Source organism: Ambystoma mexicanum, chromosome 5p (assembly GCF_040938575.1).
Source record: "Ambystoma mexicanum isolate Mex_15411 chromosome 5p, UKY_AmexF1_1, whole genome shotgun sequence".
Classification (NCBI taxonomy): domain Eukaryota; kingdom Metazoa; phylum Chordata; class Amphibia; order Caudata; family Ambystomatidae; genus Ambystoma; species Ambystoma mexicanum.
In genome coordinates this window covers 298,955,008-298,971,840 of record NC_090930.1, presented here as the reverse complement: position 1 = coordinate 298,971,840, position 16,833 = coordinate 298,955,008, and the positions used below count along the sequence as shown (strand labels likewise).

Here is a 16,833-nt window from a genome sequence, read left to right as displayed (position 1 = left end):
TCACAGTAACCTGAGTCTTTCTCCTTTGAATTCTTACCCATGATTTGGTTCTCTATCTCCTGTGGTAGTGAGCCCATTTCTATAACCGAGGTGGACTGTTCCAATATATGTGTGCCATTTCCTAGGTTTACCTTGCTTTCCCCCCCTTTGCTCAAGTACTCCCCTTGCAGATCCTGTATCACCGTTATTTTATCTGGTGATGGTGGTAGAAGACGTGCCATTGCACGGGCCATGCTGTTCCGCCCATTTGAAAAGACTAATGGGGCTGTAAGTGTGTCAGCCATACTGTTTCCGTCGGTTTGCAAAAATAAGTGGGACTGTAACCGAGTCCGCTACAGTCTTTTTCTGCCGCATAATGTTGGTGAATGGCAGGGACCACACCTTTAGGGTTTGCAAAGAGCTGAGAAAAAGCGGAGAAAAGGAGAAGAAAAAATATTCAACACTCTGGCCACTGCTTGCCGCCTCGCCCCGAAACCTCCGTACAGCACTCGCTGGATGCACGTGCCCGCTCCTTATGTGCTGCTTCCAGTTTCGGGGGCGGAGCTACTCTCTCAGCGAGACTGAAGATGGAAGTAAAGAATATGTGCTGAATGCTGAAGGAGTATTAGTGCAAATGCTGGCGAGAGCTTGAAAGAATCTTCCGGCCAAACTACGCCGAACAGCACTGCTCGAGCACTCGCTGGATGAGCCAAATAATCCAAATAATGCACCAAATAATTCCCCAGGTCTTCCTGTATGTATACCCCTGAACATTTGTTTTTGGGCAGTTATACTGTACCTATTTAACAGGATTTACAGCTCCCAGTCACGTGGCTTCATTAAATGAGGGTTTGTCCTAATGATAAATCTAGGATTTAAGTTAACATTATCAATATAAATAATGGACATCCGGAGTCTATTTCCCTGAAGGTCCGCTGTGGGAATTTCCCTCAGGCTTGTCCTATGCTGATGTTTAGGTTGCTGACATAGTCACTTATGTCAATAGGGCTCACATGTAATTCAGGAGAATATTTCAATATGGCAGAATTGACAAAGACAAAGTCTATACAATGGCCATATATTCCATTGGACCAGGTCTGTATTGGCTCCATCCATGCTACTCAAGGTAACCATCTGTAGATCATATTCCAGCAGAGCTTCCCGCCAAGCCTGTCCCTTGAGCTGTGAGACCAATCGTTTCCTGACATTTGAGACTGTTTCGGGCAGTTGGGTGCAATCTACATTTAAATCACCTGTTCGTTTAAGACCTGCACACGGGTGCCGGCTACACCATTGCCAGAGGGTCTCTGTTACAGCAGACAGTAGGTTCTTTGTAAGATCATTGCCTGGGGGCGGGGGTCATACAGTGTGACCAACAGTAATACACCAGATCCAAAAGATGTCTTAGTCAAGGTTGCGCATAGCATGTTATTGTGGACCAGAGAATCTCGGGGTATTGAGAGATCATATACTGCCCATGCTAGGCACAGACCACCCCTAGGATGTCCCTTTAATCCAGATGATGCTGGCTTGTAGACCTTACAATAGCCATTTATATCGAAAGGGGTAGTCAACCAGGTTTATTGCAAAAGGAATACCTGTGGACCTGTTAAATGCAGTACACCACTGTGATTGAGTAGAAAGGCATTGAACCCCCTTGTGTTCCGTGATACCACCCTAAACGGGGTCAAAGCTTGCAATATACTTCAGCAAGGCCCATTTACTTGCAACCAGCTACCTTCCATCCTCTGAGCATCCACCCTATACCCCGTTCCTACAGTCTGTCTGAGGTCATTGCTGAAAGCCCATTGGGCCCCCAGCTGCTCGTTCCTCATAGCTGGCCGAAAGACAGCTAGCTCGAACCCCAGGTCCTTAAAGGCTTGTTCATGTTTACAAATGCACTCCACAACAATAGATGAGGTAAATTATGCTATCACACAATTCACAAGACTTGACAGACGAGGCAATTCCATCCAGAGTCACAGTGTCATTCGTTGTAACTGTGCAGAGATCTGGAACATGGAGTGGTTCCAATAGCCAACCTCTGTTCAGAAAGGGGCTCCTAGTCGTCATTGAGACTTCTACCAACTTTATGTATCTGGTATCTGCGTACCATGTAGTATCAGTCGTTTTGAAGAGGTTATGTCTCTTTGATTTTTTTAAGCGCTTCTCCACCCCACCGGGAGTTTCAAATTTCAGGTGTATTAGAAATTCCTTCAAGAGGATGTACCCCAGTAGGGTCGCCAGTGTAGGAAGGCTGGCAGGTTTTGTGCCTATTGGTTGTCTCTTCATTTGTTTCTGTGATTGTACCTTTGGCACCGTCACTGATGTGGTTATAACTTCAGTTGAGCCCCCAGTTTTGCAGGTTACTATAGATTGCCTAGTCTGGCAAGTGTTTGGTACCACCCACTTGTCCAATGGCCCCTGCAACATCACCCTCCTTACTTCACCGTTCCCAGTCTCATTTATCACCAAATAGGGCCCCGTCAGTGTAGATGTAGGGAAAATTGAGATGTTTTTAGTCAGGTTTGGCAATGGACATCCCTTAAGAAGTGGTTTAGATTTAGCAACGAGAAGTCTGCTTTTAGAGATTTTCTATTTGAATATTCTTTGCCTTATAGGCTCAAGAGAAGGGAGAGTGTACAGCATAAACTGTTCTGTACACAGTGCCATCATTGCATGTTCCTAAGACTCTGCCGTTACTCTGACCGGTCCTACCCTTTTTCAATCGGACTCAGAAGATTGCAGAGAACCATGTTTATCTACCTTAGGAAGTGGTAGTAAGGAACAAGTTACTTACCTGTAACTGTTGTTCTCCAGCATGGGTCTGGCATGGATTCACATGCTCATGAATATAACCCGTCGTCAGGCTGGGAATCCTTGGTAAAGAAAAAATCAGTTTGTTTTGTTTCTGAACTGTCTTTCTACTAGTAACCAATCACTGATCTCTGGGTCATATTGCCCCCAGCCAATGACTACCCTCTACCTAAGCCATCTTGAGATTTTTACCGCACGTTCAAGTGTTGGGAGTCCTCGTGCTGTAGCTCTCGAGTGTTTTTTTTGAAGAGTTTACTCTTATATTTTTAAATCGAGCCTCAAGCTCCACCGACTCCACTTCCGATCAACGGGGACCCGTTTTTGGAATTTTCTATGCCCCTCAAGGCCATCTTTTCGTTGTGTATTCCACTTCTCTGAGGATTCCAGAAGATCTTTGAAGCCTACCCCGCGTGGACATGGCCCAGGACAAAGGAAGCATGACGCCTGTTGGATCCAAACTGTTCAGGAGCTGCCCTGGATGCAGACTTCAGAACGTATTTGAGGATGAGCACTGTCTGTGCCTCTACTGCCTTCACAATGACAAATCGCACGTGGAGAAGGACTGTGCGTTTTGTAAGAACATGTCCGAACGGACAATGAAGGATCGTCGTATTCGACTCACCAACTGGCTGGAGGGGAAGAGCCCAGCAGTGGGTGAGAAGAAGAAATCCGAGCGGTCTTCTAAGACCTTTGAGGGCGCTCCGGCGACAGGGGCCCAACAAAAGGCAAAGCACCGCATGTCTGCGGGCCCCGGGAGCACCGATCGGTCGGGCTCGTCAGCTGCCAGGCAGGGCGCATTATCACAGACGCCATCAACCACGAGCCAAGTTTGAGAACCCGGGTAAGCTTTGGGAGAAGCCCTGGTCGATCCCAATGGAGACAGCTGAGGGGGAGAGAGACGCTGACCCTCCCCCCAAGGTGCAGGCCTCAGGCACGGCCAAGGTCGTGAAGGCCCTGATTCACCCAGCTAAGGCCTCAATTGAGGGAGTCGTGGCGGCCCTTTGGCGAACCCTAAGGAGACTTCCCCAGTGGAGATGACTTCAGGGGTTAAAGTTTCCCTGCCACCCGCAGGTGTGCCTATCGAGAAGACCCCCGTGAAACCCCAGCAGGAGAAAGAGGGGGGGGGGCACGGTAGCCATAACAGACACAGATACCACCTCTGAGGATGAGTTGGCGAACGTCCAAACAATCCTGGACAGGAAGTTCAAGGAATCCAGGGCACACGGGAAGGATCCTGACGAGGCCGACTAGGAGAGCAATGGGGGGGCGACGAGGAAGAAAGGGCCGTGGAGGACACCACACCCCAACCGTCGGTCCCGTTGCAGCCGGTGCCCGTACCACAGGACAATTCAGGAGCTATCTTGATGGCTATACAGAACCTGTTCATGGAGATAAGGGCAAGGATGCCCTTACCCCCCCCCACTGACGACCCACCGGGGCCTGGACCGTCGGGGAGCCCGCCCAACAAGCAGAGACAAGTCCATCCTCCTCCCCCCTTCCAGCCTTCATCCCCATCCCCTTCTCCGAGGGATGAGATGGGAACGGAGACGGTGACGATGGGGACGGACGACGACAGTGGTGATGACTGAATGGACCTCCCTTCACCACCTCCTCGGGCTTCCCCCCTGACGAGATTGGCTTCATCCACGCCTTGATCGCCAGGGCATCTGAGCTCTTCCAGCTCTGCCCCGAAGAACAGAAGAAGGAAGGTTTCCTTTACCAACGGCGGGAGGCCAAGAGGAAGACTGTCCTCTCAGTCCTGTTACTGGACGACATCTGGGACGAGGGGCTGGTGTTCCTGAAGAACCCATCCATGGCTCCTGCTAAGAGAGACTGGTACGAGAAGTAGTACTGGGTCCCGGACTCCGCCCCTATTTGCCTCAGGGCACAGCCGTCCCTGGATTCAGTGGTCTCTGCGGCGGCCAAGAAGAAAGCGGCGGGGGCGACGGCTTCAACTTCAACATCCCCGCCCTACGGCGAGGGGAAGAAGCTGGACGCCATGGGACGACGGGTCATCTCGTCGGCGGTGACAACGATTAAAGTGGCCAATGCCCTCTCGATCGTGGCACGCTATTACAGGGAGCTGTGGTTCAAGATCGCTCCCTTGCCGGACTTCCTCCCGGACGACAGGAGGGCTGAGGCCCTGGAAATCCTACAGGAAGGCGAAGTGGCGTCGGACCATGCCATTACGGTGGCCACGGACATCGCCGACACCGGCTTTCGTCAGATGGGCAACAGCGTTTGCCTTCGACGGCACGGTTGGCTCAAGGCCACCGACTTCCACCAGGATGTGCAGACCAGGGTTCTGGACATGCCCTTTGATGGGAAAAACCTGTTTGGCAAGACAGTGAATGAGTCACTACAGGGCATCAAGGCGGACAGCGAGACGGCTCAGGCCTTGGGTGTTATTCAACAACAACGGCCGTCCTTTCGGAACTACGGATTCAAGCAAGGTGCCGCCAAAGGATTCGGCGGCGGTTCCTCGTGGTACTGCCAAGCGGCCGGTCCTCGTCGCAGGAGGCCTACAGAGGACACGGCAAGACAGGAGGATCCTGTCATCGCCAGGGAGGCCAAGGTGGCAAAGTCGCGATGAAACAGGATTTAACCGGCCGTGGCGTCGGACCCCACCTGAGCACCCAGTGGGAGGCCGGCTGGCAAAATTTGTCAGCGTGTGGGAGTCCATCTCCAGCGACCGTTGGGTGCTGGATGCCCTGGCCTGCGGGCACACTCTGGAATTTCAAGAGGTGTCCCCGTATTCCACCCGTGGCCAGGAAGGAAAACCATGTCCCTCAACTGCTGCTGGAGGTACGGGCGATGCTAAGAAAGGGAGCCATCAAGCTTGTCCCAAAGAGACTCCGGGGCTCCGGAGTGTACTGCTATACTTCCTCGTCCTGAAGAAGACCGGCAGTTGGCGACCCATCCTGGACCTTCGTCGTCTAAACAATTACATCAAGTCCGAGAAGTTCCGGATGGTCACCCTCCAGCACGTGCTGGAACAGCTGGAGGAAAGAGACTTCCTATTGTCGCTGGTCTTGGAGGATGCCTATTTCCACATCCCCATTCCAAAAAGACATCTCAAATTCCTGCGATTTGTCGTCCAAGCGCGACACTATCAGTTCAAGGCCCTTCCCTTTGGATTGAAGTCGGCGCCCAGGTTATTCACCAAGTGCCTAGCACCAGTAGCGGCGCGGCTGCGTCTGCAGGGGATCCATGTCTACCCCTACCTGGACGATTGGCTCATCCGAGCAAAGTCAAGAGAACTCGCCGTCGATCACACAGCGAAGACCGTCCAACTGCTCACGGATCTGGGATTCTCGATCAACTTTGCAAAATCCCACTTGGTACCATCGCAAGCCTCCCTGTTCCTGGGAGCCAGGCTCAACACAGTGGCGTGATTGGCTTTGCCATTGGAGGAAAGGACGAAGGCCATCATGGGCAAGGTACAACGGCTGTTGACCATGGACGTGGCCAGGGTGAGGTCCATCAAGTCCCTACTCGGCATGATGTCCTCGTGCATCTACCTCGTGCGCCTATGCAGACTGCGGATGCGACCACTGCAGGAGTTCCTCGACGCCCGTTGGATGCAAGCGGCAGGCAGCTTCGAAGACAGGATCTCACTCAACAAGACTTTCCACCAAGCTATCCGGTGGTGGGGTACCCACGCGCATCTGGCGGCGGGCATGGACTTCCAGGCCCCGGCGCATCAGGAAACGGTGACGACGGATGCTTCCCTGGAGGGATGGGGAGCGCACACGGGAGTTCTCCACACAAGAGGCCTTTAGCTCCTGGAGGAGAGGTCACTACACATCAATGTCCTGGAGCTCCGAGCCGTGTTCTGGGCCCTCAGGCCGTTCCTTCCGCCCCTTAAGAGCAAGGTGGTAAGGGTCTTCACCAACAACACCACCACGATGTTCTACATCCGGAAGCAGGGGGGCACCAGATCTCCAGCCCTATCCAAGGAAGCACAGCATCTGTGGCACTGGGCCGTCGCCCAAGGGATGTTTCTGGTGGCCTTCCATCTGGCAGGAATCAAGAACACCATCGGCGACTCACTCAGGAGGGAGCTGCGCTCGTGCCACGAGTAGGAGCTGCGGCAGGATCAAGTGGATCTCCTATTCCGACGATGGGGCAATCCCCAGATCGACCTATTTGTGCCGGAGGTTCGCCAGCAGGTTTCCCCATCCGGGGAGCATGGGCGATGCCATCTCATTCCCCTGGAACGGCCTGTTCCTGTATGCGTTCCCACCGTTGCCGTTGCGACTCATCAGTCAACTCAGACGGTCCTGGTGCAGGATGATTCTCGTCGCACCTGTGTGGCCGAGGCAGATTTGGTTCCCGGACCTTCTGGACCTGTTAGCGTCCCCCCCCCTCCTCCCCCAGTCAAACTGCCGACGGACGCGGATCTTCTTGCCAGGGAAGGAGGCGCCATCCTCCACCACGACCCGGGGTCGCTGAACCTGCAGGCCTGGCTCCTGCAGCACTAGAGTTCGGAGGATACGATATCCCGGCGGACTGCAAGGAGGTGCTTGCAAAGGCCGGGGCGTCCTCGACTCTCAAGTGCTATGGATACAAATGGAAGAGGTTCTCTGTCTGGTGCCGTGCACAGAAGATTAACCCTCTGTGGATTACGTCCCCTCAAGTGCTGCCGTTCTTGCTATCGTTGGCCAAGGCGTGGTTTGCACATGCCTCCATCAAGATCCATCTGGTGGCCATCTCCTGCTACACCAGAACTCTGGGGCGGTCATCCCTATGGTCTCATCGCCTGGTGAAGGAGTTCATGAAAGGACTGTTCCAATCGTTCCTGCCGGTGAAGGCTCCTGCCCCGGCGTGGCAGCTCAACATGGTGCTGACCAGGCTCATGGGGCCGCCATTCGAGCCTCTGCATTCGGCACCGTTGAAGTTCCTGTCGTGGAAAACAGTGTTTCTTGTGCCCATCACCTCCGCACGACGAGTGGGAGAGATCGAGGCCCTCTCCTGTAAACCTCGATACCTGACATTCCATGAGGTGAGGGTGGTGCTGAGGACGCACCCCTCCTTCATGCCCAAGGTGCCATCGGACTTCCATCTCAACGAGCCCTTGGTGTTACCTGTTTTCTTCCCGTCGCCTTTGCCACCGGCTGAGAGGACTTTGCACTCGCTGGATGTGGCTATAGCACTGAAAATCCACGTGGACCGCACAAAGAGTCTTCGGAAGAAATCACAGCTGTTTGTGAACTTTGGACCTGTGAACCAAGGGAAGACCCTCTCGAAGGCTTCATTTCCAGATGGCGTCTGGCTGCAATATGCACTGTCACCGGTTGGCAGACCGACCCTTGCCCGGCCGTCCGAGAGCCCATTCAACCAGAGCGATCGCTGCTACCATGGCATTCTTGTCTGGTATATCCCTGCTGGACATCTGCAGGGCTGCTACGTGGAGGTCGACTCACACCTGCACGAGATTCTACTGCATCGACCGGGATTCCAGGGAGGAGTCCAGAGTCGGCCAGGCAGTGCTGCGCAACCTGCTCGCCTGAAGGTGAGCCTGGTGAGGAGGTAAGAGATGCTTAATGCTGAGTTGTTGAAATAATTGAGATTGAGCCTTGCCACCTCCCATGGTTGTGCATGTGTGGTCTGCTATGTATTCTTAAATTCATGAGCATGTGAATCCATGCCAGACCCCACAACAAGTACGTTGTTATTTTGGGCTGAAGAGAGCCAAGGGGACCCCAGCGATCTCTTGTCTTTCTTTGAGCAGGGCAGCCCCGCAGAATCTGGTTTCCCCGGGTATCTGGTTGTGCGGGCGTTTGTTTTATCGTTGAGTGTTGCTGCATTGGCTGTATGCGTGTTGCTTCAGCTTCGGCATACTAGAATATGAGGATGTGCATTCTTTGGACGAGTAGCAGGGTATAGCTAGAGTAAAGGAGAATTCAGGTAAGATCTGCCTCTCTGTGCTGTAGAGGTTATTTCTAGTCAGGCTCCCAGATTGTCTACCAGGCAGAGCGGAGAATAGCCAACCCTGTGAACAGGCTCGTTATTCAGCCAGTCACAGCAATACTATTTAAGCAGACGTTTATACCTTTGTTTCTACCCTTATGCAGATGGAAGTGGAGCGATAGGGGAGGAGTGGATTAGGCAAGGGGGGGTAAAGAGCAAGACGTGTTCTTGTCCTACAGCTGCAGAGTCTGGTACTAAAAGGCAGCAATACATCTTTTACCCACAAAGTTAGAGCAAAAACCTCTTACCCCATTTCTCCTCTGCCACCAGAAAGCTCCTCTATACCTTTGTCGCTTCAGTGTTTCAGTGCTCGGCACTAGTTGGTACAAACGGCACTGGCGTCCCGCCGTCCTGCTAACATTGAAGACACAAGACACACTGCACACGCTCGGCGCTACCAGTGTATTTGAGTGATTTAGCCAGCCTCCAGCAGCAACGTGGTAGAAGAGAGACTCCTTAGCAGCTACAGTTAGTGTATCCAGAAGGTAACAGTGGCCTGGAATTGTAGCTGCTCCCTCAAATTTCTTTTTAGTGTGGGTAGGGTCTCCTGCAACCCCAGTAGCATTACCCAACAGGACAGCATCATGAGGGCACACAGAACATTAATCATGGACATGATATGGACCTCCGCAGTGGGCCAACCAGTCCGTTAATGGCCCACGGCCCAAGCTCAGGGAAACCGCGAAGCAAAAAGTCCTTAACGCGGCAAGCAGTGCGGCCCGGCACAGAGGTAAATATTTCCATTAGCATCTGCGATTTTAAGACGTGTGCGATACAAGATTTTTCAAATGAAAAATACTTACTTGAGTTACCTTCTGGCAGAGAAAGTTGTAGTAAATAAAGAGGGGATAAGCCAGCTGGATTTAGCAACTTTAATGCTGCAGTAACGTTAGCAGTAGAAACACAATATAACTGTTGCTTTAGAAGTTCAAGAACTGCATAAAGTACATGGTGCAGGGTGGTGCAAACAATGAATCCTCTAAAGTCTCTTCATTACTCCCATATGAGGAGCGGCGGGAGCGCGACTTGCTCGTGTCATTTGCGCCATAAAATCCTCCAGCGCGCTTTTCCGGGTCTTGCGAGTTGTGTCGGAAGTCTCGCAAGGCTGCCGTCAGCGGGTCTCACGAGATCCCAACAAAAGTCTGCTTACACTGTTGGCTACAATGACGAAACCAACACTGAAAAAGTGATTGTTCACTTTAATTACTTGAAGATTTACTACGCAAATAAATGAAGATTATTTTTTCCGTGCAAATTGGAAGAGTGCCGTCAGTCTCCAGTGTGTAAACACTGAGAAAGTACGCAGTGAGAGGGCGGATTCACTGCTAATGCAGGCAAGCTTTTATTTTTTTATTTTACAAAGTAAGTTTCACCCGCATCATGCTGTCCCGGGTGCTGCTGGTGGTATGTTTAGGAGGTAGCGGGAGGGACACTGTTTTAAGTAGGTTAGATTGGCAGAAAGTTTGTAAACATTATAGCAGTGTTTTGCTATCACTGTAAAATAACTTTTGTTAACTTTTTATACCATGGTGCGCTATATAATACGTCAAAACACAAATTCTCGAAATTCACCATTGCCTATTATTCACAACAAAGACAGCCCATTGTCATTTCACATCTAAAACTTTTGCATTTGCCAAACCATGTTTTCTATTCCAACGCAGGGAGCAAATCTGCCGTTTCCTGTTTGAGAAAGATTTGTTTAGTTTCAGAGCGGTTACGAGTCCCCCTTCAGCTGCCCAGAACCTTGCCATACATCAAGCTAACGTGAAAAGCTGTGAGGGAAATCTAGGGGGCATAACAAAATAATATTCTATAGCAGATAAAAAGCTCTAACAGTGTGACACAATGTCAATAAAAAAGCCAAAAACACAGCTAGCAACAAATGGCAACCAGAAATGTGTAGTGGAGAGTTGTTCAAACAAAATCGCCCCCACTCTACAAGGCACAGGTGGTGCTACAAAGCCACATATGAGCTAAGATGAAAAAAGGATAACGGGCCAAAACACTAATTATCAACCGGGGGAGTGACGTGGAACCAGGCTCAGACTGGCCTGTAGGTCAATTGGCCAACGCCCGAACCAAAAACGCAAAATGCTAGTGTGGGCCAGTTGTTTGGCCAATGTGGGCCAGTTTGATGAGTTACTTCACTCTGCAGCTAGTAGTTTTGACCATTGCTGCTGAATAAATATTCTTTACATTGCACAATGTGCACTACATTTTACCAAAAAAACTTCCCAGTGCGTACTATTCAAATAGGTTTTGTACATTTTTACCGACTATAAAGGTTCGCATGGGCAAAAAGTCCGAAAAATGCTACCACCAAAGGTTCGAACACCAAAAGTTCGCACCTTTGGTGGTAGCATTTTTTGCCCATGAGAACCTTTATGGTAAGTAAAATAAAAAGAATGCGGGGGTGTCCCCCGCAACACCTTGCTCACTATACCACACAGTATAGTGAGCGGGGGTTATGGGGGAAACCCCTGCAGCCCCCATAAAAGAAAAAAAAAAGAAAAAAGAAAAGGACCCTGCAGCGCTGGTTCCCGATCACGGAAGTGAAAGGGAACTGGCACCGCAGGGAACCAGCGTGAAGACAAGCTAAGTGGGGTTTGTTTATGTTGGGGGTGTGTTGAGGGTGGGAGGTGTGTCATGGGTGTGTTGGCGTGGGTGGGGTTGTGGGTATGTAAGTGTGTTCGCATGAGAAAGGTGCAAACTTTTGGTAGTTCGCACCTTTCACATGCAAACTTTCCGGCCGCGGCAAAATCAGCCACGGCCGGATCACTTAGAATCTTCAAATAAGCCATCACAAAAGGAATGAATTGCCTTTTGGAACTGTGGGCCACATTTTCATTGGTGCCCCAGACAATTTTATACCCCAGTCCGACCCTGCGTGGTACTCCCTCACTGGCCACTTTCTGGGTCATACAAGCAGGCATGGCTCGTAAATCTTATATTGGGCCTGGAAGTTAGCCAATCATACACTATGCCCTGAGGTAGGTCTCTCAGTGTGGCATTCACTCTTATCACAGGAGCAAGGCACCGAGGGAGCAACCACTCGCCTCCTCACTCAGTATGCACAAACAGATGTGTTGTGTGACCCTCGTACGTGAATTGCCCTCTTAATGTAATGTGTTCCTTCAACTTGTATTGCCCTTTTAAGAGCTAATAAAAGGAGCCCCTGCAGACACATGCAGCAGAACGGTTGCTGACTCCAACTATGGAACTTTTGTCATCTCTGTCCCTCACGTGTGATCACAGTACTGCAGCCCTGGCTTGCAGGCCCTCGCCGTTTGATCCCGGCCCGGCAGGTCCCCTGCTGGTCTGGGCCCCCATACCAGCCTGGTGCCATGGGTCCAGCCCAAGCACCCACCATCCAGGATGTTGCCGGCATTCAAGGTGCTCCGGCACCCAGGCTGTGTCCCCACAGCCATAAGACCGCCGCCGGCCCAGGCACACCAGCCCGCCGCCGGCCACACAATAAGACGAAGCCCGGCCACTGTCCGAATCCACCATTCAGCGCTGCGCCTGGTACACAAGACCTTGGTGAACAGCTCCCCCAACACACTGCCATCATCTTGCTGGGGTGCGCCTGGCAGATGCAGCCCGGCCCTGCTCGGATACACCCTTATCGACTGCCACTCCATAGCTTTGCCGGCCAGACTTGGGAAACCCTGTCACTCCTTCACCCTTCTGCACGTTTGTCCACTTCAGTTTGCTGGGAAGCAGTCAGTTCCAAGCAAACACCACAGGCAGATTGCCTCTTTTTAATCTCCCTCCACCCCCAGCACATGGATAATCGCTCACGCCCTTGTGTGTACAAGTAGTTATGGGATCGTAAACCTCATTTAACACCCTGGTCTCGGTCTTCAGGGCTCATAACTCCACGTAAGGCCCTCGGGCCAGCTCTTTGAAGCTTAAATGGAGTTCGCTCCAGCAAGAGGCAGTTTACTTCAGGGTAAACAATAAGAATGGGCACATTCTCAGGAGGATTGCTCAGGGGAAACATGCTCGCCTTGGAAGCAAGGCGACACGGAGCAAAACAGGTTGGATCCCTGGGTCAGCGCTCAGAAACCTCTGGGTATTAAGCGCATTATAAATAACTAATCATATCATATCATACCCACTCAACCAGAACAATTCAAATGTATTTACTAAGGCCAACAAAATAACAACTAAAGACAACACATACATACATTTAACACAAATCATTTTGTAACAATTTATATTCGTCACCATTTCCCTAAAACACCAGTAACTGCATATGTATGAATGCTGATTTTATGGACTAGAAGATGCTTTGTTTTTGGAAATGGATTTTTGCTGCAGTGAGGAAAAACTAAATGAAAAACACGATGTAAACATCCGCTGCAGCAAGGCCAAGGAACACATTTTGCATTGTTTCACAAGCAGCACGGGAGTTACATATGCAAACAGAGCTTGCAACCATCTGGCCTTACCGCTTTGTAATCTGCAAAGGGTCATTGAGTACTGGGTCATTTTCAAACGTGTCCTTGTCAAAAAGCCTCCTGACTGCGTAGTTTGCCAGCTGGTCCATGAGAAGGAAGGTTTCATTAATGTGCATGAGCATGGAAAAGTAATGGTCTTCACCCCGGGCGCACACGTGTATGCTCTCGGTCAAGATCACGTTGGTCGTCTTCTCCAGTCGCGAGATTTCATCCCAGGCAATTATGAGTTTTACTGCAGACACGATGAGAGAGAAAACTAAAGTTACACCTTTTCAGTGTGCAGTTCTAGCTCTTTCACCTGCAATTAATTTACTGCTGGACATAGATTACTTGAACAACTTGTTTGCGAGAGTCACTCCATAAGTATCCTTAATATCTTTCAAGTCCATCTCGGGGCTAAACTCCTCCCATTTGTCATAAGCTTGGACTAAAATCTAGGTAAACAAGGCTGGGACATTTTATTCGAGTTTCATCCCTCATAATCACCGAAATTAACCATACACCGTCCTTCACCAGAAGAGGATTAAACGCATCAAATCTAAAGGCTGCACGCTGGCAGGAAGGTAATTTGCATGGCAACGAAAAAAAGGCAGCATTTCTGGGACAATTTCTGGTCTCTTGGCACTGGATGTTGTAAAAGTGAGTCAATATGTATAGTGGAGATGTTCATCTTGATGATAAGTGTCTGCCACACATTCTACTTCTAGAGCTTTACTCATTTAGCTATTGTGAACTGTAGATCGTGGAAGTGTGTGTGTTTGTGTGAGTGAGATACGTGTGTGCAGTGTGGGATATAAAGACAGCCCAGAGCAACAGAGATGGAGAGGCCATGCTAGGCCCCATTGTGAGAGTGAGACTGGCTAAGTGTGGATTTCCATTGAAATATAAAAGTCAGTACAAATCAGTGATTTCAACGTGAGGCCTAGTGAATGAGGGAGAATGGGACTCCCTCCATTTCGTTAGAATGTACAGGCACTCCGATGAAGGAAAGTGCAACTCAGAATTGTAATATTATTAACATTGTGCAATGGATTCCAAAAAGACATGTGCTGCGGTTAAGGCTGCAGAAGTACACATGGAAGGAAATAAATACATTTGAAATACTGTGCATTTGGAAGCTAAAAAGAAGAAATGATGCCTTACATTTAAGAAATAAAGTCAAATGACAAAATGCATTCATGAGGAATACAAATATTTAATTTCAGCACATAAAATGACAACATTTATAGGTAAAGGCCTATTTCGTTTTTGCATAAATAAACACTGGATGAATATGGCCTATTTATGTGAAGAATACCAAGAGTGAACTTGTTTCTGTTTATGCAGTATATAAAGAAAGATTATATTGTGAACAGGCCCTGGCGCAGTATTGAAAGTTACATGTACGTGGTGGGTAAATGTAATACGCTAGCTTTTCAGAATTGTGAACTGCAACTTGTTTTTCTCCCTGAGCTAAAATTTCGACCCCAAGACCTTTAGGGCCGGGTTTATCATGGAAATAGGCTTAGAGCTTCAGTTAAAAATACAAGAAATGTTGCAAGAGAGATTGAAACTATGGTGATACAGATAACATAACCAACAGAAATGACCTTTAAGGTCAGGTTCACCATTAATGGTGCATTAGCCCTGAGCAAAGCTCTTTGAAGCTCAGGAGAAGAAAATTGAATCAACATTGGCCTGAGCAGATGGCTGGTCACATGTTTAAGGAAAAATGGATACCTAAAAATTGGCAGGGGCCATAAGAGTGAAACTTGGAGCACCTATTATGCAGTGCCATTGATTAAACATTGAATACATTTTCTCGAATAAAAAGTGCATCGTGTGTCCCATAGAGCTCATCCCGGGTTCATTTTAAAGGGGATAAAAGGCCAAATGTATGTGATGTACATAACTTAAGTTATGATCAAAATTATGATTCTAGCATTTTCATAAATCTGAAGAATTGGAAATATTGATAGACTGATAGCCGGTGAAATTAATGTTGAAAGTGTGTAGTGTCAGAGTTGTAACTATTATGGCACAGCCACAAAGCTCAAATAACGGTTGCTCCACCCAGGAAGGAGCATGCCCAAATAAAATTAGTATTTTCCGACTCGCAATAAAAATATATAGATTCATGTAGTATTCAGAAAAATTAGCATAGCTGCCATGTTGTTTTCAGAAGCCAAAAAGGTAAAACCCAATTGTCATTTTGAGATGACATCCTTCTCCTCCCTCAGCCTACATCATACATATCTCCCAACTTCTGGTCCTATCAGCATCCAGTGCGGGTCTTCGTAAGAGGTGAAGGGAGAGTGCTAGCCAATTCTTACCATGGGAATTATGATAATGTAGGAGTGTCATCAGCGCAATAAGAGGTCCATTTTGCATCAGAACAGGTCTTGTCCACTTTATTCCTGGAGATAGTCTAGGTCCGAACTTGTGCACGGAACAACTAGCAGAGAGGCCTCAATCCTTGCATTGGAGACAGTGACAGGGAAGTCTATAAGCTAGCTGGGAACCCCAATCAGAGAAGCCAAAGGGAGCCTGGGTGCAGGAGAAAATACTTGACTGAAGCCCTTGACCATATCTGTGCTGTCCTCAGAGGAGCCCTGCTGTTTTTCCCTGACCAAGGGCTCTCATGGAAGTAGAGACATCCAAAAGCCATCAATTGTGTGGAGAGTTACCTGACTTTATCCCTTTCCATAAGTGGGTAGAGGAGGTGAAACTAGGTAGGCCCTTGGCACATTGTATTAAATCTAATCAAAATGAATTCCACTATAGAAAATTACTCTATTCATTTGAATGCAATTGTGTTGGGAACAGCCCGCCTTAATCCTTCTCATTAAATAGTGGGGAGGGGGAAGCTGTGCAAATCCTCAGCGCATTGAATTGAAGTTAAATCAATTCCCATATAGAAAAATCATAGGATGAGTGTTGTTAGAATTTGAAACTAACAAAGTTCATGCCCAGTGGGTTGGAGCCGGAATAGACAAAGACTTGGGTGACTGTCCTTCTGAAACCCCTGGCTTATGTCCAGAAGGGGGGGGGGTCCTGAATCCCAAAAGAAGTAATCCTAAAACGCTACCTTTCAAGTGAATGGCGAGGGTGCATAACGAAATTCCCCATTTATTCCCTTGCAAATTCAAATTCTTTAATGTGATACAGAATGAAAATAAATTCAAACTTTACACATACAATTTTTACATATTTCAAAATACAAAACATTATACTCAATACAAAAATATACATAAACCTGTAAATAAAATCATATATGCATATCAACATTAAAAACTATAACTGAAAAGAACCATTGCATAAACTGCGTGAATAGCTAATTTCCCTCTCCATTGAGGAATTCCCTTGCATCCCAAACCAGAATTGCCAAGCATTACATAAATTGTATGTGTGTTGCAAAACAAAATTTCCTTTTGATTCCCTTGCCTCCCAAACCAGAATCCCAAAGCACTGCCTATCCTTTGAAGTTGTGTAGCAAAACGAGTTTTCCATTGTATTGTGAATGTTTTCTATTGTTTAATTTGCAAGTAAATCTGATGTAAATTGTGATTGCTAAATATGAAATTTTTCTTGTGCCATATCAAAATGAAGTCCTTTAAAC

At 48.7% G+C, this 16,833-nt stretch overlaps 1 protein-coding gene across 2 annotated transcripts in view; it reads right to left on the bottom strand.

Annotated features, from left to right (window-relative positions):
* The window catches only part of TBC1D8B (TBC1 domain family member 8B), a 1,314,750-nt gene that overhangs the window by 812,302 nt on the left and 485,615 nt on the right, over positions 1–16,833 (bottom strand). For both annotated transcript variants that reach the window (XM_069612733.1, XM_069612732.1), the window contains exon 5: positions 13,227–13,467. In XM_069612733.1, coding sequence (XP_069468834.1) covers positions 13,227–13,467 — 241 coding nt within the window. The remainder of the gene's footprint in view (positions 1–13,226; positions 13,468–16,833) is intronic.